The sequence below is a fragment of the Actinia tenebrosa genome, unplaced genomic scaffold (assembly GCF_029948245.1).
Source record: "Actinia tenebrosa isolate PJP-AT-01 unplaced genomic scaffold, QUT_ActTen_1.0 PGA_scaffold13__45_contigs__length_12533684, whole genome shotgun sequence".
In the NCBI taxonomy this organism is placed as follows: domain Eukaryota; kingdom Metazoa; phylum Cnidaria; class Anthozoa; order Actiniaria; family Actiniidae; genus Actinia; species Actinia tenebrosa.
In genome coordinates this window covers 8,438,979-8,466,520 of record NW_028292573.1, presented here as the reverse complement: position 1 = coordinate 8,466,520, position 27,542 = coordinate 8,438,979, and the positions used below count along the sequence as shown (strand labels likewise).

General features: G+C 37.1%; 3 protein-coding genes across 4 annotated transcripts in view; 1 reads left to right on the top strand and 2 right to left on the bottom strand.

Moving 5' to 3' along the window:
• Nucleotides 1-627: 627 nt before the first annotated feature.
• Nucleotides 628-20,648, top strand: LOC116292309 (endoplasmic reticulum-Golgi intermediate compartment protein 3). 2 transcript variants are annotated; one of them, XM_089028957.1, is made up of 18 exons: nt 628-812; nt 2,477-2,547; nt 2,722-2,809; nt 3,622-3,662; nt 4,259-4,337; nt 4,765-4,805; nt 5,874-5,926; nt 6,686-6,767; nt 7,214-7,297; nt 8,832-8,889; nt 10,914-10,961; nt 13,534-13,565; nt 14,297-14,393; nt 15,075-15,139; nt 15,734-15,812; nt 16,850-16,907; nt 19,294-19,349; nt 19,702-20,648. In XM_089028957.1, the coding sequence occupies exons 1-18, from the start codon at nt 716-718 to the stop codon at nt 19,779-19,781; spliced, it is 1,209 nt and encodes a 402-aa protein (XP_088885083.1). In that variant the 5' UTR covers nt 628-715; the 3' UTR covers nt 19,782-20,648. The 2 variants fall into 2 exon arrangements, with proteins under 2 accessions (XP_088885083.1, XP_088885084.1); XM_089028958.1 differs by lacking the exon at nt 10,914-10,961.
• LOC116292236 (uncharacterized) lies at nt 18,422-23,700 on the bottom strand. Its single transcript, XM_031699515.2, has one exon. The coding sequence runs from the start codon at nt 23,635-23,637 to the stop codon at nt 22,729-22,731; it is 909 nt and encodes a 302-aa protein (XP_031555375.2). The 5' UTR covers nt 23,638-23,700; the 3' UTR covers nt 18,422-22,728.
• A 1,294-nt stretch (nt 23,701-24,994) lies between these two features.
• Nucleotides 24,995-27,542, bottom strand: part of LOC116292320 (glutathione hydrolase 1 proenzyme) — a 50,970-nt gene continuing 48,422 nt past the window's right edge. Inside the window, exon 8 of the mRNA XM_089029231.1 lies at nt 24,995-27,088. Coding sequence (XP_088885357.1) covers nt 26,828-27,088 — 261 coding nt within the window. The 3' untranslated portion in view covers nt 24,995-26,827. The remainder of the gene's footprint in view (nt 27,089-27,542) is intronic.

Here is a 27,542-nt window from a genome sequence, read left to right as displayed (position 1 = left end):
TTCGCATTTTAGTTAACAAATAAAACAGCTTTTTCCGTGCTCCGTTCAGTAAAAAAAGCAGTTAGCGCCGTAAGCACTCAAGAAGTTGAATTTATTTACGCAAAAATAAAAACGGTCGCAGGACCTAGAAGCACTTAACGCGCGCAGATGCGTCAGCGCTGTGCTCCGTTCACTAATAAAGCACAGTTTTCGACCAATCAGGGCAATAATTAATTAACAAATATCACTGCAATTCCCCTCAGCCTCCCCAGTAAAAAAACATGCATTCCCTAAGTAGCCGTATGCCAGTTTTAGAGTTCAATGTCGTCTTTTGAGAGCGCTTGATCTAATTAGACCGACCGCAAAAGATTTTAAGCAATCATTCTCAGTATTACGTACAATCCAATGACAGTTTATCCTTTGTTTGCTTAAAAAAAAAAGAAGAAAAACTAGAAGAATCAAAAAAGATAATTAGAATTCCTTAAAACAGAATTAAACGTAAAAAGAAAATAACGAAATAAGAAAGGAAGAAGAAGAAAAAGAAAAAGAAGAAAAATATGGGTTTCCTGTGTAATCAATCTAGTAGGGGAGGGGAGGGGAGGGGAGAATAGGTAGCCTACTCGACGCATGCACAGTCCGTCATTTCACCACCGGCTTCCTTAATAATGTCCTGATATTCACAAACAACCTTTATTAATACGTTTTTAGACTTCATAGACATTTTTTACCATTCAAAATGCAAAGTAAGGACCTTTTTACAACTCTCAAGAGATTCGACGCTTATCCAAAGACTCTAGAAGATTTCAGAATTAAGACTTTTGGTGGCGCTGCTGGTAAGAAGTTCCTCTTATTATTTCAACTCTCTCAGAAAAACTCCAACTTTACTCAACTATTTAACCTCATTTCCTCCACTTAACCTCTTCAATGTATGCCTAATTTCCTTACTACAAGTATTGGGGGTTTATTGTAAACGTGGTATTGTAGTTTGGAATTACTTTTCGAATATAAACACTATTATTCGAAACCTTTCTTCTTGTGTTGTGAGTTTTTATACTTTGTCGACGTGGCAAAAGTCTGCAAATGAAAACCTCTTTTTCAACTTAAAAAAATGTAACCTGAACAAACAACTGCATTCATTTATGTGGATTCTTTGTATGCGTTAAATAGTAGACGGTCTTACAGCTGTATTTTCCGAGTTGTGTTTGATATTTTTATTGATACAAATATTGTTGGTAAAACCAGCAAAATTGTGTTTTGTTTGGGCTGCAGCTGAAGGAAACAGTGCGCTGTTATTATGAGCTTTAATATTCGTATTTTGAAAAATGTATTCTGGAAATTGTATATCGTTTGCAGAAAGTAAGACTACGAAATTTAGGAAAGTTTTACAAATTCCCAGTAATTCTTAATTATTGTTTTTTATCATGAGAAAGTTCGCAAGGGATTATGGTAGTTGTAGTAATTGTTGTAGTAAAAATATTCCCTGATGAGTCCTTGTGATTCAACTCTTAATAAGCAATAAGCTTGGGTTGCTCAGGGTTGTCCTCGTTTTTGTGTAGAATATTCATGTTTTCCAGTAAAGGTCTGTGGAATTCAAAGTATTTTCAGTGACGTGGCTGTGAAAACCATTAATATACACGTCACTGCTCCTCACAAGCCGTACTAAAACTTTCAAGTCAATACTTCATGTCAATTCTTATTAGTCAAATATTTTGAGCTGAAACTTCACCTGACTAATAATTTATTTGTTCATTTTGACACTGGTGCTTGATTTAGGGGGTTTGTGGTTATGTGAACTTAGCTGTTAACTCAGAATGTGTTGCATCAGGTGGCTGTCTTAGGGGACTTTTTATTATGCACATGGCATCTTTTTTGATTGCTGATAGAGAAAAATAAAAGAAAATAAGGAAAAGGAAACCAAATTGTCCCGTTAATTCTCAGATTTCTTTCGTTTTTTACTGTGTTTTCTATATTCTGCTAACTCGGTAGTTACGAGCTGCACGCTGAAATTTTTTCTCTGCCGTCAATCAAAAATATTCAGTTGGTACCTTTTATGTTCTTGACTGGTGGTCAGTGAAAAAACCAATAGACCTCCTCGGCTCTGAAGTAATGTTTTCCCATTTCAGACCACGTGTTATTCCCTAGAGTATCATTTCTTTGTTGAACGGTTGTGCATGAGAAGACACATGAATATGGATGCAACTCAAACAAAGAATATTATTCTCAAGGTAATGACCAGTGGTCTGAAATGGGACAACATTATGCCAAGCTGAGGAGGTCTATTTAAAAGCTGTTGGAATGTCTGATTTCACAGAATATGTAAAACCACAGAAATGTCAGGAATGTCAACTGACTGATGAAGCACCCCCCCAACATAGCCCCACATAACACAGCCCCACATAACACAGCCCCACAGTGCAAGGAATTTCTATGACTATGGAATAGCTAATTATATATAATACTTCGTATTAAGACAATGGTTTTTTTCATTTGTTTGCAGTCACATTTATTAGTGGAGTATTGATGTTCCTATTGTTTGTATCAGAATTAAACTATTATTTGACTACAGAGGTAAGCTATATACTATATACTATATACTGTAAGTTCATCCTTAACTTAAAGTCATGATCAGTCAAGGACATTTGGGAAAGGTTTATTAGTATGCATACTATATCTCAGACATTTTATTATCATATTTATTATACCATCTAATTATTTAATATTATCTTTATACTTAATCTGTAGGTAACACCAGAACTATTTGTAGATACTACCAGAGGACAAAAACTTAAAATTAATGTTGATATAAGCTTTTCAAAATTACCATGTGTCTGTAAGTATTCCATGTTATCTGTTCTTCTTATTCTAGTTTACAACCTTTAAATTTTATGAATTTTATATGATCATAGTCAGGATCAAATTAGAATTTAGCTTGTCCCTAGAGGTAGGAAAACCAGAAAACCTGGAGAGTGCTCACCTTTCAGGCCAAACAAAAAAAATAAGTGTGTTTCCTGTTGCATGAGAAAAATAATTGGGGTCAGTAGGTCGGTGGTGTAGGTCGAATTTTTTTTCCACTGATACAACAGTGGAAATTAGCTTACTGGGAACCCTGTGGTGCATTTGGGAATTAAAAAAATATTAGGGTCGGCAAAAATCGGCAAGAAAATTAGGGTTCGAGTCCTGCCAAACTTGGTGTTGTATGTGAGTAGAGTTGTTTGTTGGTTCTTCAAGAGCCAAGTGCATTACCATTTTGCCACCCTTGCAGTCCAAATTAAGTCTGAGTTTCTCAATAGATTGTTACAGCATTTCTTTAGTGTTATACACCTAAGTCCAAAACGGCGCACGGCCGAGTATATTACATGAAAACAAGGCATCCAGGGCCAAGTGCAAAGAAATAATATGGTGTCAATGCAAAGTATACACTTGTTCACTTGTTCACTTGTTTCTTTTCTTCTTACATTCAGGAACACAACAATTTTGCAGCATCAAATTATAAGAAAATACTGTAAATTTATAAATTTGACCCCCGGATGCCTCATTTTCAACCAGCTGTATGTTGTTTTGCATTTAGGTGTATAATAAGGGCAATTCAGTAAATTGACTGTCAAATCTTAATACTGTATATGTCTTGTATTGTTACAATAGATTTGAGTATTGATGCCATGGATGTATCTGGTGAACAACAGGTATTGTATTATAGTTAGTAGCATTTCTTCTGCTGTAGGAAATAATGTATATTTACTGATGTAAATTAGGTGAAAATGATGATGATGGTGTTGTTGGAGATGCCATTGATGATAGTAATGGTCATAATGATGAACATTTGATGATGGTGATGTTGGTGGTAGTGGTGATCGATACTGGTGATGATGATGGTTGTGATGATGATGATGGTGCTAATGATGATGATGATAACTGATGTCAATGATGATGATAATGACAATCATGGTGATGATGATGATGACTGATGATGACAATGATGATGATAAAAACAATCATGATGATGGTGTTAGAAATGATGACTAGTGTTGATAATGATAACTATCTTGATGAGGGTGGTGATGACCAATCAGAATGCAGGAAAATTGTATTATTGATCAAATTCAGTATTCCACTGTTCCTTACCATCAGGCATTGCAGTCATACAGTAGGGAATGGCCCCGCATTTGGTTCTAGTGAATGTATCTGCTGTATGTTTCATAGCAAAAAGTCCTTGAAATACAGTAGGGAAAGTGTGAATAAACTACCTATAGTTAACATCAAGTACTCTGGTGTTGTTTAGATTGATGTAGCAAGTCACATGCTGAAGAAAAGACTTGACCTGGATGGTAAACCCATAGATGAAAAAGCTGAGAAAGAAGGTATACCATTCAATATCAAACTTTATCCTTTGCACATTTGTGGAAAACATGAACACCAAGTGACGGTCCCAAGGGTGTCCTACTGTATGTAAAATGTTTTCTACAGTTCCGCGCACTGTAGAAATCTTCAAATCGTAACACCTATGTAACATCTATGTTGACTGCATATGCTAATTTTTCAATTTTCATTAACAGCCCATAGCCAGAGGGGTCAGAGGAGGCATCCTCGCACTGTAGAAACATACAAATTGTAACACCTATTATGTAGTCTTTTCAGTTTCGAATCTTATCAATGGTGAAAACAGGGTTTTGCCCCCCTGCCCCCCCCCCCCCCCCCCCCCCACACACACACACACATACGAAAATACGCCTTAAGTATTTCATACTCATATGACTAATATTTTTTAATTTTATCTATTAATATTAGATCTTGGAGACAAAAGTCATCAAGCTAAAGAACTATTAGAAGTAAGTTCTGGTACAGTATTACATTGTGTACAATATGGAATTTTGCCCCAAATTTTCTGTATCTTGAGTTAAATACTCCAGTTTTGAGTTCTTTGTTGCTCAGGGTTAGCCTCGATTTTGTGCAGAATATGCATGTGTTCCAGTGAAGGTCCGTCGAATTTCAAAGTATTTTACAGTGTACATTAATGGTTTTCATAGCTGCCATGTTGGATGAATTTAATAAAAGATTCTTCATTAGTCTCTTGTTTGTATTGTTGAAGTTTTGCATTCTTTATGGTACATGTACAGTACATGTATTTTGTGAATACCATATTTTGGCACTGAAATAGAGTGCTCACACTAAACCTGTGAAACAAATACCAATTTTTAGTACTAAATAACGATAATCAAACAATAGGAAACAAAGGATTCTGGATAAATAATATTATTACTACTAATTAGTATAAAATATTATTCACAGGTTTAGTGCATGCACTCTATTCATAATGAGGCTAACCCTCATTAAATGAGAGTCTTTAATCAAAGAGTTAGTACAGCAGTAATTTTATGGATTCGAAAAAGGTCTATCATAAGTTGCAGCAAAGCACGTTTCCACGACAAATTCTCTTTGAGACGAATTCTAAGCAACAGGGATTTTGGATTTGTCTCATTTTGAAATTTTCTATCTCATGCAATTGTAAATTTAGAGAATTGAAGATAAGATGAGAAAACATACCATGTACTGTATCTAAGTAAGATCTATCTAATCTAATGGTTTATCACTCCTGGGTGGACAGCTTAATGCCTAACAGGCCTTGCAACCCAACTGATAAGGCAGCCGGTAGATTGAATTAGAATTTACAAGTTGATTTTCGTGGAGGGAGGAAAAACCTGGAGAATCCGGAGGAAAAACCCTGGAAGCACAGGAGAGAACCAACAAACAACTCTATACTCACATACGACACCAAGCCTGACAGAGCTCAAACCCAGGTCTCATTGGTGAGAGGCGACGCATTAGCAGCGCATGCCACCAGTGCTTCCCTAGATAATGTTTGGGGTACTGTAAGAGATTTTTATTTCCAATTTCAGCTTGATCCAAATCGCTGTGAGAGCTGCTACGGTGCTGAAACTCCTGATAGCAAGTAAGGAAAATTCCAGTTAATGATAATGATTTATAAACAGTAGTGCCCTTTCTATGTGTAGATATAGCCAAAGGCACTATACATTGAGTTGTGAATGACAGATTGCATTTATGCAATTTACAAGCATGAGAGATGGTTAGTATGAAGTGGAGGCACTGAGGATGGTCACTGCCAGGGTTTCTTTACAGTACATCCTCTGTGGTTCTTTTACGTCCCTCTGAAATTGGTAATGAATAATGAAGTGAGAAGAGAGACAGGACCATCATTTAAAATGGTCATCCAAGGCAATTAAAAGTCAAACCATTTGTAGATGTAATTACGAAGGCAGCACTTTCTCCTCAGTTATTTTAAGACTCTGAGGGTTGGTCGGGCTGACGCTGGAACCATGACCCCGCACAAAAATCTGATGCTCAAGAAACTGAGCCAACCAGTTAGCTTAGCTAGTACCTAGGTTTAAAAACATTGGTTTATCATCAAATACCTGGACAAAGAAGCTCTTCATAACCAACTACATGTTGCTTGAAGTATTGACCCCTTGCATTGATTTCCTAGGGGAATATTGCTCTGGGGGATAAAACAATAGGCCATCTTTTCTTATGCAAAAAAATCCATTGTTTTGTCCCCCAGAACTATTCCTCTCGTGACTCAGTGCAAGGGGTCTATAACATGGTTGGTTCTACTTAATAATTAATACAGTACAAATGTTGTTTAATTATTTTATCAATGTAATACAAAGTGATGCCCTGCCTGTTATTTTAGATGTTGTAATACTTGCGAAGAAGTGAGGGACGCATACAGAAGAAAAGGGTGGGCATTATCCAGCATAGATGATGTAAAGCAGGTTAGTTGGCATAAACAACAAAGTTTCCCCATGATCTTAGTCTATTGTTAATTTCTTTAAAAATAAGATATTTTGTTTGAGTCATGTTTCGGGTCGGCATCACATACATTAGTGAATCAAGGGTGGTGTAGGGGTAGTACACTCACCTTTCGCCTCTGGGGTCTAGGGTGTGATTCCTGGACTCAACATCACATTCTATTCTATTCTATTCTATTCTATTCTATTCTATTCTATTCTATTCTATTCTATTCTATTCTATTCTATTCTATTCTATTCTATTCTATTCTATTCTATTCTATTCTACTTTATTTATTTTATTACTTTATTTTTTTATTTTTTTCAAGTGTCGGCATCATTACTTTACTTACTCCTTGAAGCCCAACAATTTGAATTTTTATTCAATCTGTGGCACACAAGCAAATAATGTTGTTATTTTGTCTTGTTAGTGTGTAAGAGAAGGATGGAAGGACAAGCTACAGGAGCAGAAGAATGAAGGATGTCAGGTCTATGGTTACTTAGAAGTCAATAAGGTCTGTAAGGTCTAGTCATACAGTACACTGCTGGGAATGTTACAGCACAATGCGCAAAAGCATGAATATATTTATTGTATTAGCATACTTCAATGCACATGTTAAACCAACCTACTTTGATGCGAAGCTGGCTGGTTTTTCCAACTAAGGCATATTAAAGCCTGTTTGGTAGCCAAAAGCCTGTGCTTAGAAGTATGTAAACATATTAAATTTGGTCCTGCTATTTTGCATTGTGCTGTAAAGGATATGACTGTAATGATGGTGTTGACTAATGATGATGACTGATGACTGATGATGATGATGGTGGTGATGATGATGATGATGACTGATGATTGTGTTGACCAATAATACTGATGATCTTGGTGATTCATGATTATGATGACTAATGATGATAACATGACTGATTATATGATGATGATGATTGATGACTGATAATGATGATGATAGTGACATATAATGGTGATATTGATGTTTGATGTCAATGGTGGAATTGATATGACTAATAATGATGATGACTGATAATGATGATGATGACTGATGATGACTGATAATGATGCTGATGATGATGATGACTGATAATGATGATGATGACTGATAATGATGCTGATGATGATGATGACTGATAATGATGATGATGACTGATGATGACTGATAATGATGCTGATGATGATGATGACTGATAATGATGATGATGACTGATAATGATGCTGATGATGATGATGACTGATAATGATGATGATGACTGATAATGATGATGATGACTGATGATGACTGATGATGATGACTGATGATGATGGTGATGGTGCTAATTATAATGGAAACGATGATAATAATTGTGATAGTAAAGACAAAAAGTGATTCTTGGAGACAATGACTGTAATCTTCTTTAGAGCAGTTTTTTGGATGACTGAGAAAAAGGCATTGCCTTGCACTTGCTGTGATGTTTTCTAGAATTTTTATTGGGGGATTTTTTTGTCGCTATTGAACTGTGATTGGTCTGGCAGTGCCGTGACATTGGTGTGACTGTGTCCACGTCATCCATGCTGTGTTTATGCCATGCTTGGGCATTTGATTAAATGGAGAGTAAATTCCCATGCAATGTGATTGGTCTGGTTTATGCCTTGCTGTGTTTTGATTGTGTTAGTGCTTAGGTCTATGGTACTTAGTCTAATGAATAAAATTTGATTGGGCAAGAGTTCCATGCAGCGTTAGTGATGTTACTGTGATGGGGAGCACTTATTTTTCATTGTTATATTATTTACTGCTGTACATAATATGAGTAAGCTTGAGCCCATATGATAACCTGCGCCGCAATGTGCGCTCTGTGCCTTTGACCTAATGGTTGCTTGATGCAAGAGGGAAAAATGAGCGTGCTGTGCTTTAGACTTAACGGTTCCATTTGCTTGGCGTAATATTTTGCTATTGTGACATGTCACCCTCTCTCAACTAAGATATTATATAATAAAGAAAGAGTCCATTGACTGCTGCTTATATCTCACTCATCACTCACTTCAACGTCATCATTTCAAAACAGGTTGCTGGGAATTTTCACTTTGCACCTGGGAAGAGCTTCCAACAACACCACATCCATGGTAAGAAGTTGTTAAATAAATATCTACCCATCACTTTAATGTTATTAAACAGATGGATTTTACTTCATTAATAGCACAAGCACTCATCCTGAGTATGGGAGCTAGAGTCAGGGTACTCTATTACATAGTGTGTACTGGGGGGTGCCTCCTAGTTCATTTACAGATTTATTTCACATTGAATATTGATAGTAAGAGCGCTCATCCTGAGGGAAAGAGCAAGTACCTGTACATAGCGTGTACTGTGGGGGAGGGGGGGTTGCACCCCTTTGGTTATTTTTTTATCTATACATAAAATTCAGTTACATTAGTTTTTTGTCAAGAACGTCTTATTCAACATTTTCAATCCTTAGAGTTGTAATCAGTGATTGATGTATCTTGAGTAGCACATACATGTAGTCTCTGATAGGATCAGGGTTTGGACCCTCAATGAATACACACACCTATTGAAACCATACCAAGTGCTCACCTCTTTAAACAGAGAATTCTAGGAAGGTGAAAAGTGGAGTTTAGTGGGGGAGGGATACTATTTAGACAAAATTCAACTATTACCGATCGAATTGCCATGCTGCAACTTTTATCTCAATCACATACAGTAGCAATGAAAGCAGGGTAATCCATTAAAACGTTTAAACTTTAAATCCAATAAAATTTAAATCCTTATGATTCACATAATTAAAAAAACCTAAAAACCTAAAAACATATAAAGCCAAGACTTTGGAAAAAAAACAAAACTTAAGACAAATTCATAATAAAATAAAGAAATATAATTAAACGTTAATTTACTTAATTCCTAGACACTTTCTCATTAAGGAATATAAAACGTGCATGTGTCTCTGTACTGTGATATAAACACGCTGTAGAGCAAATGAGAAGCAAGCTTAGGAACACCAGGCGTAGCCAAGTGTTTCTCTTGCTTCTTGAATCAATCTTTGATTGATATCCAATTAGTACCTACTTTGTCGCACGCACCCATGACATTCCATATGCTTGTGCTATTGAAAACTTTGTGTTCCCTGACGATGTCATGGAAACACTTTGATTGACATCCACCAAAACCTACTTAAATTTGATGCATTAATGCTCCTTTGCGTGTTATTAGCACATGCATGTAGTGCATGCCAATTGAAACAGCAAATGCCAGATTGCTGTTTGACAGGAAACATGAGTAACCCACTAATCAACATACCCTACTTCTAGCCATTATTTACCCTTACTTGCTACATGTATGTTCTGTCCTTTCAATATTTCTCACACTTTGATGGTATTGTGTTAAACAGGTCTTGTGTTTGCTTGCACTGTATCACACATATTATTGGTGTAGGGTTATCTAACAGGGCTCTTATCTGAATGACATAGGGTTTAACATGTCGATCCTTGCACAGTAACTCACTTTAATGGATGGTGTAGGGTTATCTAACAGGGACCGTCTCATCTGAATGACATACATAGGGTTTAACATGTCGATCCTTGCACAGTAACTCACATTAATGCATGGTGTAGGGTTATCTAACAGGGGTCTTATCTGAATGACATAGGGTTTAACATGTCTATCCTTGCACAGTAACTCACGTTAATGCATGGTGTAGGGTTATCTAACAGGGGTCTTATCTGAATGAGATAGGGTTTAACATGTCTATCCTTGCACAGTAACTCACGTTAATGCATGGTGTAGGGTTATCTAACAGGGGTCTTATCTGAATGAGATAGGGTTTAACATGTCTATCCTTGCACAGTAACTCAGATTAATGAACGGTGTAGGGTTATCTAACAGGGCTCTTATCTGAATGGCATAGGATTTAACAGGTCAATCCTTGCACAGTATCGCACACATTCATGGTGTAGGGTCATCTATCTAGTATGACATAGGGTTTAACAGGTCAATCCTTGCACAGTATCGCACACATTCATGGTGTAGGGTCATCTATCTAGTATGACATAGGGTTTAACAGGTCAATCCTTGCACAGTAACTCATGTTAATGCATGGTGTAGGGTTATCTAACAGGGGTCTTTTATGCCTGCACAGTATCTATACTCAAGCTTAAATCAGGGGGCAATGTAATATCAATGAATTGTAAGTATCAGCACTAGTATAATAATAATTCACTCTGTTTAATGACACAAGTGATGGGAACACTAAAATGGCTGTACATAACAGCCAAGAAGGGACTTGGATGATGAAAAAGATGATTGACTGTGACCAATGAAAAATTATAATATAACTAGATTATTACGCCCGCTCTGATTGGCCAAAAACCAATGAACTATTTCCTCATGGGCTGCACGCTTGCGCACGCTGATCTCAACGGACGCTCGCCTTTTTTCTCTAAATTTTCAAACCCGATGGCGTCAATAGCGCACGCACGAGCGAGATGTGTGATATAACGCGCGCTCTGATTGGCTGAAATGCCTATGAACTATTTGCCCATGGGTCGCACAGGTAGATTTTTGGTCATATTATAAATCAGTTAGACGACAAAAAAGCGCTCGCCTATGGCGATATAGACGCACTTGAGAAAATATAAAGAACTCTTAACAAGCTAGAGTGTCACTCGGCTTCGCCTCGTGGCACTCTTTCGCTTGTTAATCATTCTTTATATTCTCTCTCGTGCGTCTATATCGCCATGGGCACGCGCTTTTATGTCGTCTAACTGATAAGTCTAATTGCTGACACCCTATTACTGACAACCTATCAACATCCTACTGGCAACCTACCAACACCCTACTGGCGACCTACCGACACCCTACTGGTGACCTGCCGACACCCTACTGGTGACCTGCCGACACCCTACTGGTGACCTGCCGACACCCTACTGGTGACCTGCCGACACCCTACTGGCAACCTACCCACACCCTACTGACAACCTACCCACACCCTACTGACAACCCACGAACACCCTACTGACCACCTACCAACACCCTACCAACACCCTACAGACAACCTACCAACACCCTACTGAAGACCTACCAACACCCTACTGAAGACCTACCAACACCCTACTGACAACCTACCAACACCCTACTGACAACCTACCAACACCCTACTCGCAACCTACCAACACCCTACTGACAACCTACCAACACCCTACTGACCACCTACCAACACCCTACTGACACCCTACCAACACCCTACAGACAACATACCAACACCCTACTGACAACCCACCAACACCCTACTGACAACCTACCAACACCCTACTGACAACCTACCAACACCCTACTGGCAATCTACTAACGCCCTACAGACAACCTACCAACACCCTACTGACAACCTACCAACACCCTACTGACAACCTACCAACACCCTACTGACAACCTACCAACACCCTACTGACAACCTACCAAACACCCTACTGACAACCTACCAACATCCTACTGACAACCTACCAACATCCTAATTATAATCAGAACATAACTGGACTTTTATGATTTAAATTTATTAATAAGTTCTAATAAAATTCCAACTTCAAATAGATCCATTCAGATCCTTCTCACCTGATTTTGTCAGTCCTAACCATAAATTTGAAATCAAAAATCCTAAACAGCTTTCTTTGAATCACAAACAAAGTTTCAAAATAAGTTAAAAGTATTAAATTCAAATAATAATCTAAAGGATAAAACTCCTTTAAAAAATCTAAAATTAATTTTAAAAATGTCAATTCATTGGGTTTTAAAGACATAAAGTAAAGTGCTGTGCCACAGCTGTAATACTGTCTAATAAAAGTCAATACTATGGCATGATAAAATCAATAATTTTAAACCTTATAAAAAATTTAAAAAAACAAATTCAAAAACTCATGTTTGGATATATTATATAATAAATAGAACCTAAAACATTATAGGTTATAAGTGGGCTGGATTTTCTTTCCATTTCTTTTCTTTTCTTTTTTATCCATTCCTTTCCTTTAGTAAACCTATTTATTACGTAATATTTCAAAGCCGACGATGAGGACTAGACGAGATTTCAAGTCTAAGCAATTAGTTCCACTAATTGCGTGGACTTGAAATCCTGTCCAGTCGGGATATATTGGAGGCTTTGAAATGACTTCTCATGCTCATTAATTATTCAACTTCGAGCCAGACTGAATGCTTTCCTTTCACAGGAATTTACCAGGTTTCAAGTAACATCATGTGACCCAAAAATAGTCCATTGATTGGCTGGTTTACTCATGAATTATTAATGAGCATGAGAAATTGTGTTCAAGACACTACTATAGAGTGTGTGCAACTATGTGACTCAAAATCCCTTCAGATATGAATAACAATGAAACAGTCGCCATGTTGGTTGATCTAACTAGAGAAGCTAATGAGGAATGCTTTGTTATCGTCAACCAAGATGGCGGCAATGACGTAACATTCGCATGCTCTATAGAGTGTGTGCAACCATGTGACTCAAAATCCCTTGAGATATGAATAACAATGAAACAGCCTCCATCTTGGTTGATCTAACAAAAGAAGCTAATGAGGAATGCTTTGTTATCGTCAACCAAGATGGCGGCAATGATGTAATATACACCTGCTCAATTGTTTCCATGTCTTGTGCTCCACAAACACTCAGACAAACTTCTTCAAACTGTTCTACTCACTAGTCTAGTTTATTTTGTTCTAACAATTTGTTTTCCAATGTATTCCATACCATTTAACAGTGCATGATTTGCAGCCTTTTGGAGAAACTAAGGTAAGCACGTGTATTGTTGTGCGGGCTTAAAGTTGAACATGTTCACCCCTTTCCATATACAAAGGTTATTTATTATTCACTTTAATGAGGTTCAGAGAATATTTATCAGCTGACAGAAATCTAGCAATGAGGTTCTTTCTGGCTGACAGCACATGGTTGTCAGTGTTTGACCACCATTCAGCGATTTGGACCTGGGGGGAGGGGGTACTCCGCCAGAATTTGGGTAGGGCTGTTCCGCTGGGATTCTGAAAGGGGTACCCTGTCCATGATAAAAAGTCTAAAATTTGTAGACCCTGTTTTTGACAAAAGATATAATTAATTGCACTGAGTTCCTGTTTCAATTATCATGTCATCTCGCGTATTATTTTTTTACGACCATAATAACTAGTTTCAGTCAATATGAAAGTAGAAAATGAATATGATGGGAAACTCAGGAAGAACTTGGTACTTGAGTGAAATCGCATACCCTGTTTATGACAAGAAGCTCGAAAAACCATACCCTGTTCAGCAGATCATCCCCGTATAGTCCATATGTGGGAGTACCCCCCCCCCCCCCCGCGGGGATTTGGAGCAGATAATGAGATTCAGATACTTTCATCAGCTTAAAGCTCACTGTCAAGCATTAGGGCTGTATTTAGAAATGCTATACTGAATATGTTTTCCTTTTTGTTTTGAAAAAAACAAACCGTTACCTTGGTGTTTGTTATATTGTTGGATTATCTTTCTTGTAGTTCAACCTCACCCATCGTATCAATCATTTATCATTTGGTCATGACTACCCAGGAAAAGAATACCCATTAGACAACACATTGGTCCCAGCAGAAGAATGTAAGTTACATACTTCGAACTCAGCTACCTTGAGGACGTTTGAAGGCATTGTTTATTCCAGCAGCTTTCTACGCATTATTTCAGGCGCATGTGCTCATTGAAATGATATGATTCATTACATGAGCCAAATATCAAGAAAACTTCCCAAAACTCTTACAAGTTGGTGACCCCCATTTTTCTTTTTACTAACTTTTATGTTTATCTACTTAATATTTTACACGTTTTCCACGTTTTTTAAAAAAGTTTAACATTGAAAGTTTTTTATTAGTAGGATCTACAATTTCTCGAGTTTCTAAAGAAATTAGTGCTAAAATACCATGTGAATTTTCTCCAAAACAAGCTTGATGGCCCCCAATAGCGCAGCGCACTGATTCTAAAAATAGCCTTAAGATTCGGACAAACATTGCATTCTGTTTAACCGCTACGAGGATTATACGAACCGATTTTATTATTTTTACTTAAAGTTACAATAATAACCCATGTAAGTTTGTTTGTCCGAATTTCGCCTTTGTCTTCGTTTTTATGACGTCACGGTTGCGCTGCGCTATTTTTTTTTTTTATTGATGAAAGTATGAAAAACGTTTAACGTTGGAACATTTGCCACATGTGGTATGTGGCAGTCACTGTTTTCTGTTATCATATTTTTGTATGATATTGATATGATATTTTTATCATTTGTAGCTGGGTCCATGTACCAATATTTTGTTAAAATTGTGCCAACAACATATCGCAAACTTGGTGGTGAGGTAGGTGTTGCCATGCAATATATTTTCCAATCTGTCATGCAGAGAGTGTCTGCGCACCCAGACTTGTAAGCAAAGCTGTGTGTTCAAAGGGGAATCAAGGATGGTGTTGGTACCTCTGGTTTTTTGTGCAAAAGAAAATATAATAACACTTGAGTATTCCCAATGGGCCCTAATGTAGTTACTACTGCACATATTTCTTTTTAGCTAATAGTCCCTTTCACAGTTCCCTGCTCTATCTTGAAAGGTAGCCGTGCCTTTGCATCAAAGCGAGACAAACGGCAAATTTGCAATGATAGAGACATGTGAATAATTGTCCAAGGTGTTTAAAAAATGTAGTTACTTCAGATGTTTATTTAGCTTATAGTCCCTTACACAGTTCCCTGCGCCATCTTAAAAGATGGCCATGCCTTTGCATCGATGCGAGACGAACGGCAAGCTTGCAATGATAGATACATGTGAATAATTGTCCAAGGTGTTAAAAAAAGGTCTCTATCACATTGATTGCCACATGTCGTGTGGTGTGGGCATGTTTGGCTCAGCCGACTCTTCTCCATTCTTGCATCCTGTTTTGAACATCATTTCTGTTCTTTGCAGATTCTCCACACGCATCAGTTTTCTGTCACCAAACATCGCAGGACCGTCAGACAGAGAACAGGAGAACATGGCCTCCCAGGTAAACTACACAAACATCTCGACCCCCACTAGAAATACTAGACAACTCCAGATAGTTTTAGTATAGGCAGCGAGTCACAGTGACACATCATTGCAACAATTCCACACCATGTTTCAGTTATAATGGGTAGCATGGGTGGCGTTCGCGACTAACACGTCGTCTTTTACCGCTGTGAGTCCAACGGGTCGGGTCGCTGGTTCGAGCCCTGCGGTCGCCACATGTAAATTGAGTTTGTTTGATGTGTTGTTCTCTCCTATGCTACGAGGGTTTTCTCCGGGTTCTCCGGTTTCCTCTCTCCATCAAAATCAACATGTGAGTTGAGCGTTGTGTGCATAGAATATTGAATGAAGTGATAGCGCGTGTGAGCGAAAAGTGTCCCCAATTAGTGCGCAAGCGCTAGAACGACTAGACACTTAAATAAATATTTTTTTATACCTCTATTAAGTGGTCATTTATTTTATTCCCAAAAATCGCTTCCCATATAACTGTAAATTTGACCTCTATTAAGCAGATGCGGTCACCATTTAGACTTCCCAATTGGCTACTCTTATCGTGTCTTTCCTCAACTAGTCAGAATTAGTTATAGTTCTAAGCCATTTACTGATAATACTTCATCACAAACATAAAATACACATAAATGCAAGACAGTAATAAAATAATTTTTGATAAAATTTTCTTAGACGGTAATGCGGAAGGAGTGTTAAATGAAAGTGAAATATTTTAAACTAAAACGCAACTCCATTCTAAAAGAAATCGCAGAGGTTTCTAACATTTTAGTGGCTTCAACGTCACTCACAGAGATAATTTATTCATCTCACATGCATTTTTAACCAAGTTAATGAGCTACAAAACAAGTGTTCAAAACTAGCTTTATTTTTTCACAAAAAAATTCGACACTCTTTAAAGAAGTAGATTAAATCACAAAGACATACTACGTGCAAGTTACAGATAAAATTGTCACCTTTGATTAGATATGCCCAAGGAACCTCAATTCTAATTAGACTTTATAATTTAATAGTATATTTTGCTATTTTTAGGTGTTTTTGTTCTCTATGAATTCTCCCCCATGATGGTACAATACACGGAGAGTAGAAGGTAATGATTACTTCTTGTGGTCAATTGATTGTGACTTGAAGGAGAATTGCGCAAGATTAGGTGTTAGAATTTTAAGGGTCCTTTAGAAATATATTTTAATAATACAATAATACAATACAATACAATTTTATTTGGCACCTTATACTAATAGTACATGAGTGTTTGATTCCAAATATATTATAGGTATATATATATACTATGTATTAGGTAATTTTCTTAATTCATTTTCACGTATCAGCATACATTGATGAATGTATGCTGATATGGCTCTTTGTAGAGACGCTGATTTTGAATTGATTAAGAACATAAAACGACTGTCAGCGCTCATATTGTTGAAATTAATGCTGGTGTTTTTTTCTATGAACTCTCTTAAGTCGTTTCTATGAGAGTCATATAGTGGACACCAAACTAGAAAGTGTTTTTCGTTTTCTACTCCCGACTTACACACTGGGCAAATCCTTTCATCGTAAATGAGATAAGGCCTCTTATACCTCCCCGTTTCTACTTCGAGCTTATGGTTACTAATTCTTAATTTTGTAAGCGCCACTCTGTGCTTAATATTGGTGACTTGACTTAAATATTCTTCAAAGTTATAATCCGTTTTGAACTGACGAAAGACTCTGAGTTTATTTTTATGTCTGTCGTCTTTTCTTTCATCATTGTGGAGATTACTCCATAAAATTTGCCTCTCAATGTCATATATTCTTTGGGTTATTATTTTTCCATATTCATACCATCTTGGAGAAAGTTCCTTTTGTTTCATCCAAATTATCCCCAATCCGAGTTGTTCTAAAGTAGTTTTAATTTTTATGCTCCAAAAGGCTTTTTTAGTTTCATTTTTAATATCTTGGTAGACTTCGGCTGAAAGTTTTTTTGGGTGTAGTTCCGACTTTATAATTTTATGCCAGAATTTAAAGCTTCTACTGCATGCTTTGCATTTTAGCGGAAACCTTCCTAACTCAGCTCTGCATGCAAGGTTACTAGCATTCTTTGTCACCTTGAGGAGCATTTTGCAAAATTTCAAATGAACAAGTTCCATGGGCTCTTGGTCTTTGGTGCTTAATGTTTCGATACCCCATATCTCACTTGCGTATAGAAGTATTGGTGTAACAAGCGAGTCAAACAGTTTTATAGTTAATTTGATATTGGATGTGAAAAATTCACCCATTTGTTTTTTCATCTGAAATAGTGCCTTTAATGCAGCTTTTTTTAATTCTTGTTTTGCAAACGTAAAGTTTCCAAAGGTTGTAAAATTTAATCCTAAATATTTATATGATTTAACGTTTTCTAGTTTAGATTTGTTCAAATAGAATTGGAAGTTATTCATTGTCTTCCCTGTATTATTGAAAACCATCACTTTTGTCTTTGTTATATTAACTGTTAAGCCTGATTGTTCACAAAATGCCTCTAGCTTGTCGAGATATTTCTGAAGCCCTTTAGCAGATTTAGAGAACAGAACCAGGTCATCTGCATATAAAAGAGTACTAATCGGTTTGCCATTCAACATTACATCATTGTTGTTACACGAATTTAATGAGTCAGGCAGATCGTGAAGATATAAATTAAATAACGTAGGGCTCAGCATACAGCCTTGTTTAACACCCATATAACAGGAAAATGTCGGAGAAATGTGTCCATTTACTTTGATTGCTGATTGATCAGTGGAGTACATCGATTGTATCACTCTTAGTATGTAGTTCCAGAAATTACTTCTAACCCCTTCCCCCCTCCCCCCACGGAGGAACTTTGTCAAGGACCCCCCTACCACCCGAAATTATAATTTTCCACGAGCGAGTGAGTAATATGATTTATTATATATATATCGATGAAATACCAGGTTTTCTCTATTGTCGAAAACTTGATATCTTTCACCAGTGGAAGATACCATATCTTTCACACGTGAAGATATCGCTGTTGAATCGGCTTGCCATTTTAATAAAGAATTTTTGAGCTTTTGTTTTATTTAAGTTTCATCGATATCTATATAATAAACAGAACATTACATGGCCGCTTGGAGATACGAATTTTATCTTCTCGTGTTCAATTTAGATATCTCACTCGTGAGATATCAATTGAACACTCGAAGATAAAATTCGTATATCCGCGCGCCCATGTAATATCCTCTATATGGAAAACGAGTGTTACACATTTAAGGGCGATGAAATGATAAAATTTTCAGCTTACAGTTTGTCGTGAAGTGATATCGTATCTGATATGGTTTTTATTCTCCGCCCTATTCCACAGATATCGACCCTAAATGTGTGATAAAACATTTTAGCTGATACTAATTGCACTATCATCTGTTAGATATTGACCATCACAGGTTTGCAGATTTCACTTTCTATCGTAATCACAATATTAACAGATTTTCCCCCCATTGTTTCAGGTCATTTATGCACTTTTTAACTGGAGTATGTGCCATTATAGGTGGTATTTTTACAGGTATGTTCTCATGATCCTTCCCTGCTGACAGAGCTCTCTGTCTGTCTGTCTGACTGTCTGTCTGTCTGCTTGTCTGTATGCCTGTCTGACTGTCTTTCTGTCTGTCTGCCTGCCTGCTTCGTGTGTTTGTCTTCGTGTGTTATCAGAATAACTGACCTGACCAACTGAATAACTGACTGACCGGCTGGGCAACGGAATGACCTGACTGAATGACTGACTGAATGATTGATTGACCTACATGTATTGACTGACTGAATGATTGAGTAATTGACTTACTGACTGACTTACTGGCAGACTAAAGTACTGTATATGATATTGTTTTCTAATGATATTTTGAAATGTTATTTTTCAGTTGCTGGTTTAGTTGACTCTATGATTTACCATTCCTCGCGAGCAATTCAAAAGAAAATTGACCTTGGCAAAGCTAACTAGCGGAAGTCTAAGCCACCTACCCCACATAAAATCAAAAAAAATATTGCACTGTAAAAGTACTATGGGTCGCATTTCATGTATAATTCAAATACTCCATCAATATTGCATTATCTTGTCCAGTCATTTGCGACAGTTAATGTTTTCACTCCAAGAAAAAAGACTGAGAGGTTGATGAATGGATGTCTAAGGACAAAATGCTTTCCTGTCTACCCTCCTTCGGGAGAAATAGCTTTAAAACATGATAAGTATAACTAAATTAGCCATTCCGAGGTTACGGGAAAAATTGAGTCGAGTTGCCATTGCAGTGCATTGTGGGCTTGTTTTAAGCGATGAAATAGCCGCCATCTTGGAATTATTTCCCCAAGAACAGCCCCACAATGCACTGCAATGCCAACTCGACCCAGTTTTTCCTCAACTTTGGAATGGCTGATTTGTGGCTTTGACGTACGCAGCATTTGAAGTGACCCCTCTCCCCGTCCTAAGTTACCCGTCGTCTGTTTAAGTTTATTCAACAGCACTAGTTCTTCTATAAGGGAAATGGTTTCTAAGTTATCAAGTCCAAAAGAAATATCAAAGACACAATGTCACCGTGGAGGCTGCGCAGCCAGGGTCGTTCCCATTCCCCCCAGAGCCTGGCTACGCAGGCTACTAAGTATATATTTTATATTATTTTAATAGTTATTATTAAGATCTTCGAAGAACTTTTTCAAAAAGACATGATGTTTATATAACGTAATGTTTTGCCTTCCAAGTTTGATGGTTGTTAGATTCTACCGTGGGGTGCCTTGCTTCCAATCGGAGGTATTAAGAGGCATTCTACAGTACTTTAGATTGTCGTCAGCAAAAAAAAAAAAAACAAAAACAAAAGTCAGCTAAAAAGTCGGAATCCCCATATTATTAACATCTAAAAATTTTGTTTGTGGTAGTAGAAATAATGAAATAATTTCATTTCCTTCGAGCATTTACCCACGTATTATTTGTTACTGTTCTCAGTTCTTTAAATATGTAGGTATAGTAGGTAAATAGTATTTGCGAAAATATGAGAGGCTTATTATAGTAAATAAATGTCAAGACAGTAATAAAATAATTGTTAATAAATTTTTCTTAGAGTAATGCGGAAGGAGTGTAAAATGAAAGTAAAATATTTAAAACTAAAGCGGAACTCCCGCATTCTAAAAAAATCGCAGAGGTTTCTAACATTTTAGTGGCTTCAACGTCACTCAGAGATAATTTATTCATCTCATGCATTTTTAACCAAGTTAATGAGCTACAAAACAAGTGTTCCGAAACTAGTTTTCTTTTTTAACAAACAAATTCAACACTTTTAAAAAGTAGAGTGCATCACAAGGAAGGGTGTTGCTAGAGAATTTTGCTTTAAAATCATGTTTTTCCAGGTTAAAAAGTATTATTCATCTGAACCAAGGTTTTGAATTACATTTTAGTTGGTTACACGTCACTCACAGAGATAATTTGTTCATATATTCATTTTGTTCTCATGCAAAACATTCGTCAAAATTCGTCAGAAAGTTTGAAAAATGTAATATTTCACCACCAATTAAACAACGAATTCGAATAGGAAATAATAATTTATTCCGGTGTAGTCCGGTTATTATGGCCACTTCTATCGCATAGCAAATTTTTCGCCGACCCAAGTTCGTGACTCTCGGAGAAAACTAACTCAATCTTTCAATGGAACATTCAGAATATCTGTCTCTTATTTAGTTTTGGGAGTTTTGAGGCAAGAAGACGTGATTTACTGGAAAGAATATTTTTTTAAGTTGGATATTCCTGGGCATCGCAATAAATTTAGGGATTGTGGATTCCGACTATTGACTTATTTACAATTAAGAGTTATAAACCGAAAGTTACCCAAAATATTTCAGAGAAAATCTATATACATGCAAGACTTGCTTCCTTTCTTCTTTTCTTCCCTCCTTCCTCCCTGCTTCTTTCTGCCATGCTTTCTTCATTCTTTATCTGGTTTTTCTTAATAAGATATACAGTCGATCCCAAAAACGTTGTCCAAGTGAAAAGAGGTTTATAGGACAATAAAGTCACGTGTCTCATTAAATATTCAGTTTTACGCGCGTGTGGAACTAGGAATCTGAACGTGCTGCATCATATGCGTGGCAGAAAATGTCGACGGCGGGTAATTCAAAACAATTTCTTTCGACTTTAGAAGTTCGGGTTTTGGACTCCAAGAAGAAGTCTAGCTACGTTGTAAGACGTTTACCCAATTTTCCAGTGTTAGAGATCGTTTCAGAGCTACGTTCTGAGCTAGTGAAAGCCTTACCAGACTTAGAGAACGTTCTGCAAGACTGAGTAATGAGCAAACCAATCTGCACGTACCATACCTTCTTGCGCGTGAATCCAAGCCTGTGGACCGTTCTGCATAATGTTTGGGCACTAAAAGCAGAGCCAGTTGTATTGAATATTTTCGACGCTATTTCATTCAATTGCATTTCAGGATGTTCTAGAAGACACTCGATGACGATATACTCTTCATGCGGAAAAAGTGTTCCTGTTTGAAGAGGTCGACCGACGGGCCAAGGATTAATGTCTCCACTAGTGTAGACGTCCGTTTGACCGTTTTAGGACTTAGAAACAGATTAGCGGCCATCTCCTGGTATGTTTTTGCATAAAACAAATGTTGGTATACCATTCTCCACCTTAAATCATCCGAGAAAGCCCGCGGCATCTTTCAGATTCAGTTTTCAATACTGTAATTTACTTTTGCATCAGTATGCTAATTTAAAAAATCCACGCGCGTAAAACTGAATATTTAATGGAACACGTGACATTTATTGTCCTATAAACCTCTTTTCACTTGGACAACGTTTTTGGGATCGACTGTATACGTTTTCTCCTTTCTTATCTTTTTGATCTTTCCCTTTCTTTCTAATCTTTCACAATTCGTCCATTTCTGATAGTTCTCGTACCTTGTTACCTACCATTGATTCAACAAACGAGTATTTTCCCTATTTTCTTCTGCAAAAATGCCCACCGTTTCTTGTAGAGTGTTTGGTTTCAACGGTATGTCGAAAACATCGACATTTTCTCGGAAGATTTTAGTCAAAAAAAACTCTCCTAGAGTATGACGGAGAGAAATGGAATTTAATAGAAGCAATAACATAGCAACAGATGTAGCATCGTGACAGACCGTGTTTCCCACAGCACTTTCCCACATTCGAGATATGTTGTACTGGTTTTCAAAATGTTTCAAACCACAGGATTGAACTGCTACCAGTTTATACGCAGCTATAATAGTCCCTAGTGCGTATATGACATAATTTTCGATGGAATAAACGAGCAAAGTTATCTTATAAACAACAGTTTTCAATCTACTTTGCGAGGCTGTATTGTTGACGAACTTTGGAACGAAGTTTAACGTAAATATTAGGAAAAAAGAAGTGGTGTGTTCGAGCATATAAAGATAATATACGATAGTTCTTTTTAGTACTTTAACTTCTCCGCCAAGAATGGTAATCAAATCGTATATAATTACCATTATGAAAGTGACACAAAGCTTGTAGAAGTACTTCTTTCCAAAAAGATGGCTGGTAATTGATTTGAAGCTTGGAAATTCAGGCAAACGCCTTGCGTAGGAGATCAGAAATAAAGATGTAAAGCTGACAATTATGAGCCAGATCGCAGAAATTATTTCTGGGTTCGGGTAAAGAGAAAATGTTTGGCATTGAACTCCAATCTTAAACTCTCTGAAGAAACAGTCACAAATCCACACGGTATGCAGAAACAAACCCACTATTCTGCTCACAATAGTACAGAAGATTATTCCCCACATTAAACTTCTTGAACATCGATGACTCAATGTTTGTGGTAGAACCTTTGGAGCCATTTTTTGCTTAGAACTTGAAGTGTGTTTGTGCTTTTTTGTTGTCAGTGCTGAGTGCGAGTCAAAGCATACATAGTGAAATAGAAATAGAAATTGAATTTGGTCATGCGATGAGGATCACGCTTATCATATATCATTTGAGTTTCTCCCCCCTCCCCCCAAGAGAGCCTGATACTCACGTTATCATAACTATGACTTTCACAACAGCTTTTAAAAAAAGGTTTTCTTGGAAGCTAGGAATGATGTAAATATTCAACAATTATTCGTCATTCCAAGATCCAAGAATAGCTGCAATATATCATTTGGGTTTCTAAGATCTTATATACTCAAGTGTTATACTTGTCAGTAACACATACAGATGTTATATTTGAGAACGTTAGTGTTGTTTGTAGTCGACGAAAGCATTTACAGCCACAACGGCTCAAACTTACCCCCTAGCTTCCAATGATGGTTTCTTTATTCGAATATTGAAATCTATGCATCTTAATCCAATCAGAATTCGAGTCTTGAATCGGTAATTAGGCAGATTAAGATTCTCGTTTTTCCTTCCCGCAAACGGCAAACGTGACCACGTTTTCATCGTTTTCCTACATTTCGCTTTGCCTTTTGCAAACCTTCTCGACAAAGACAATTATTCTTTTGTTTATCTACTACTTGGAGATTTTTGCGATTCCATTTCGCTATTTTTAAAGAATTTTTTAATGGTCAACTGACGTTTAACGTTTGCCGTAAACGAGAATCTTAAACCCTCTATTCTCTATTATTATGAAACGGGAGTCTTCGTGTTCTCAGGAAAAAAATTTCTATATTCGAATAATGAAATCATTAATGGAACCTGGGGAGGGTGGGGTGGGGGGGGGGGGGCTTCGCGAACGATGTTCACTAAAAACCTCATAGCAAACTGTAAACTACATACTCATCTAATGTCTATAAAAGTATATATTTTCTAGAGGCTAAAACAGATTTCAAAGATTAAAAAAAAGGCCAAGTTGGCATTGCATTGCATTGTGGGCCAGTTATAGTGAACATATTTCCAAGATGGCGTCTATTTGCTCCTTAAAAATTCTCCCTCAATGCAATGCAATATATACTTGACCAAATCATCTAATGTCTATAAAAGTATATATTTTCTAGAGGCTAAAAAAACACAGATTTCAAAGATAAAAAAAAAGGGCCAAGTTGGCATTGCATTGCATTGTGGGCCAGTTGTAGTGAACATATTTCCAAGATGGCGTCTATTTGCTCCTTAAAAATTCTCCCTCAATGCAATGCAATATATACTTGACCAAATTTTTGCCCCTCAACCTTTGCACGTTTAATAACAGTTTTATGACAAATGTCAATCTATTAAAGATATTCATTGTATGGGGTATAATTTTAATTGGATAATCAAATATGTAGATGATTCAAAGCGTAATATTTGAGCAACAAGAATACGAGCGTAAATCAGAAAGGATTAAGCATAGAAATAAAAAGAATATATAAAAGTAACGTAAATATATAGAAACGATTATAAGGTATGTCCCTATCATAAGACCTTAAAGTGCCTATGACACCTAAGGCCCTCGGCTAAACGAGGAAACATGTTTCCAGAAACATTTTTACCGCGCGCATGTTTCCTCGATGTTTTCCAGTTTAGCCACATGCGAAACATTGCTGCGTGCAACAAATTTTGCTTCCAAGACGCAAAACAAGTTTTTGCTGTGCGGCAGAAACATTTCATGTTTCCAAGACGCATGGAAACATTTTTTCCCGTTGTTTCCTGACAGTTTTGCCACCTTAGGAAACATTTAGGGAAACATGTTTCCTCGTTTAGCCAGGGCCTAACTCAAAATATTCAGCATTGATTCTAAATGAAGTTAATATCCGGAATAGTACAATATTTTTATATTGTTGAGTGATGCATGTTGGAGATATCAAGGTTTATACTTCAAATATATATGTTAATGATGTGACGCCAAAGAAGGCATTTCATGCAGTCATCTGCCATCACAGGTCAATCGAAACACTGATTACTATGAGAATTTTCAAATCGCAAATCATTGACGGGTGATACAAATATTGAATGTTTGTCAATAGACGTTCCAGAATTCACTTGTATGACCACAAGACAGTGGTTTGAAGTCGAGACTGAACTTGATTCTTTTATTCATCAAGTTCAACCTCGACTTGTAACCATTGTTTTGTGACCAGTCAAGCGAATTCGGGATAGGTCTGTTGTCGCAGTGATAGAAAGAATGGAGGCTTTATCACGTTTCACACGTTTCGACTGTGTATCTCAAATGTACGGTGGCTTATAAGGAACATGCAACAAGCTAGACGAGTTGCTGGAAATAAGAAAACGAGTTGCTGCAAGTTAGACGAAGTTAATTACTGCGAAAACAAAAAACAAAAAACAAACAAAAAAAAAACAAGAAAAAAAAGTAAGGCGACTTAAGTTTGTGAAGATCACCCATCCAGATACTAACTTCGCTCAACCGGAATTGACTCACTCACAAGTTTTTTCCACTGGGCCACGGTTCCAGGTTAATCAGCATAACAATAGCCGTGAAAACAGTGACTACCTAATTCTTTTGCTGATATTCAGAATTAACAGTTAAGTAAGCAATCTCCATGGGAAAAATCGAGTCTAGTGAATGTTACGTCATAGCCGCCATCTTGGTTGACGATAACAAAGCATTCCTCATTAGCTTCTCTTGTTAGATCAACCAAGATGGCGGCTGTTTCATTGTTATTTATATCTCGAGGGATTTTGAGTCACATAGATGCACACACTCTATAGAGCAGGTGCATGTTACGTCATAGCCGCCATCTTGGTTGATGATAACAAAGCATTCCTCATTAGCTTCTCTTTTTAGATCAACCAAGATGGCGGCTGTTTCATTGTTATTTATATCTCGAGGGATTTTGAGTCACATAGTTGCACACACTCCATTGCTTGTACAAAGCTTGAAATGTTTCATATCTATATGCAAATGTTTTTTGTCTAAAATCCGAAAAATCACTTTTCTAATAATACTCTCAAAGGTCATATTCCAATCTAAAAGGAAACTACAGTACGTCCTTCAGCTGTAAATATATTACATAGCGCGAGTTACTCGGTTCGTGTTACTTCAGATCCCAAACCGACTTTTTTTTGAAATACGTGTTTACTTTTTCGCCACAGCGCTGCTAGACTGGATAACGAACGCCTTCAATATCCTGCTGGCTTACCATGTTTCCGTGGATCTGATTTAGCGTAGATTTTCTTCCCGCGCTTTTCTATAGCTTGGACTGCCGCGTAATATTTCAAATCTTGTAATTTGTGACCGCGAGCCTCGAGCCCTTTTTTGACTTCTTCCGGGAACTTCTTCTCGACTATTAAGGTGTTGTTTGGGACAAGGTGCGTGTGAATCCTCGGGCAATCTACAGCTGAAGATATCTTGCGATCAAACCATAGCCAATTAATGATTGTCTGTCAAGAGAAAAAATAGTAGTGGATTTGAAATCATTCAATTTGATTAGTCAGTTCAAACCAGTTTCAATGCGTTCAAACCATACCTTTGTTTTTGAAAACCAGACTCATTTGAAGCAGGCAATATAATCAGCCTCGTTTATTAGGGGCCGAAAATCGGATGATCATCGTCGTCATCATCATGATCACCATCATCACCATCATCATCATCACCATCACCATCACCATCATCACCATCATCATCATTACCATCACCATCATCATCATCATCACCATCGTAATCATCATCATAATCACCATTGCCATCACCATCATCACCATCATCATCATTACCATCACCATCATCATCATCATCACCATCGTAATCACCATCATAATCACCATTGCCATCACCATTGCCATCGTCATCACCATCATCACCATCATTACCATCATCATCATCATCATCACCATC

Bases quoted from the DNA above. Each gene is read 5' to 3' on its own strand.
- LOC116292309 (XM_089028957.1), top strand. From the start codon at position 716: ATGCAAAGTAAGGACCTTTTTACAACTCTCAAGAGATTCGACGCTTAT. The intron at 7,298-8,831 runs GTCTGTAAGGTC...ATTTCAAAACAG, and splicing joins GTTACTTAGAAGTCAATAAG to GTTGCTGGGAATTTTCACTT. The intron at 19,350-19,701 runs GTATGTTCTCAT...GTTATTTTTCAG, and splicing joins TATAGGTGGTATTTTTACAG to TTGCTGGTTTAGTTGACTCT.
- LOC116292236 (XM_031699515.2), bottom strand. From the start codon at position 23,637: ATGGCTCCAAAGGTTCTACCACAAACATTGAGTCATCGATGTTCAAGA.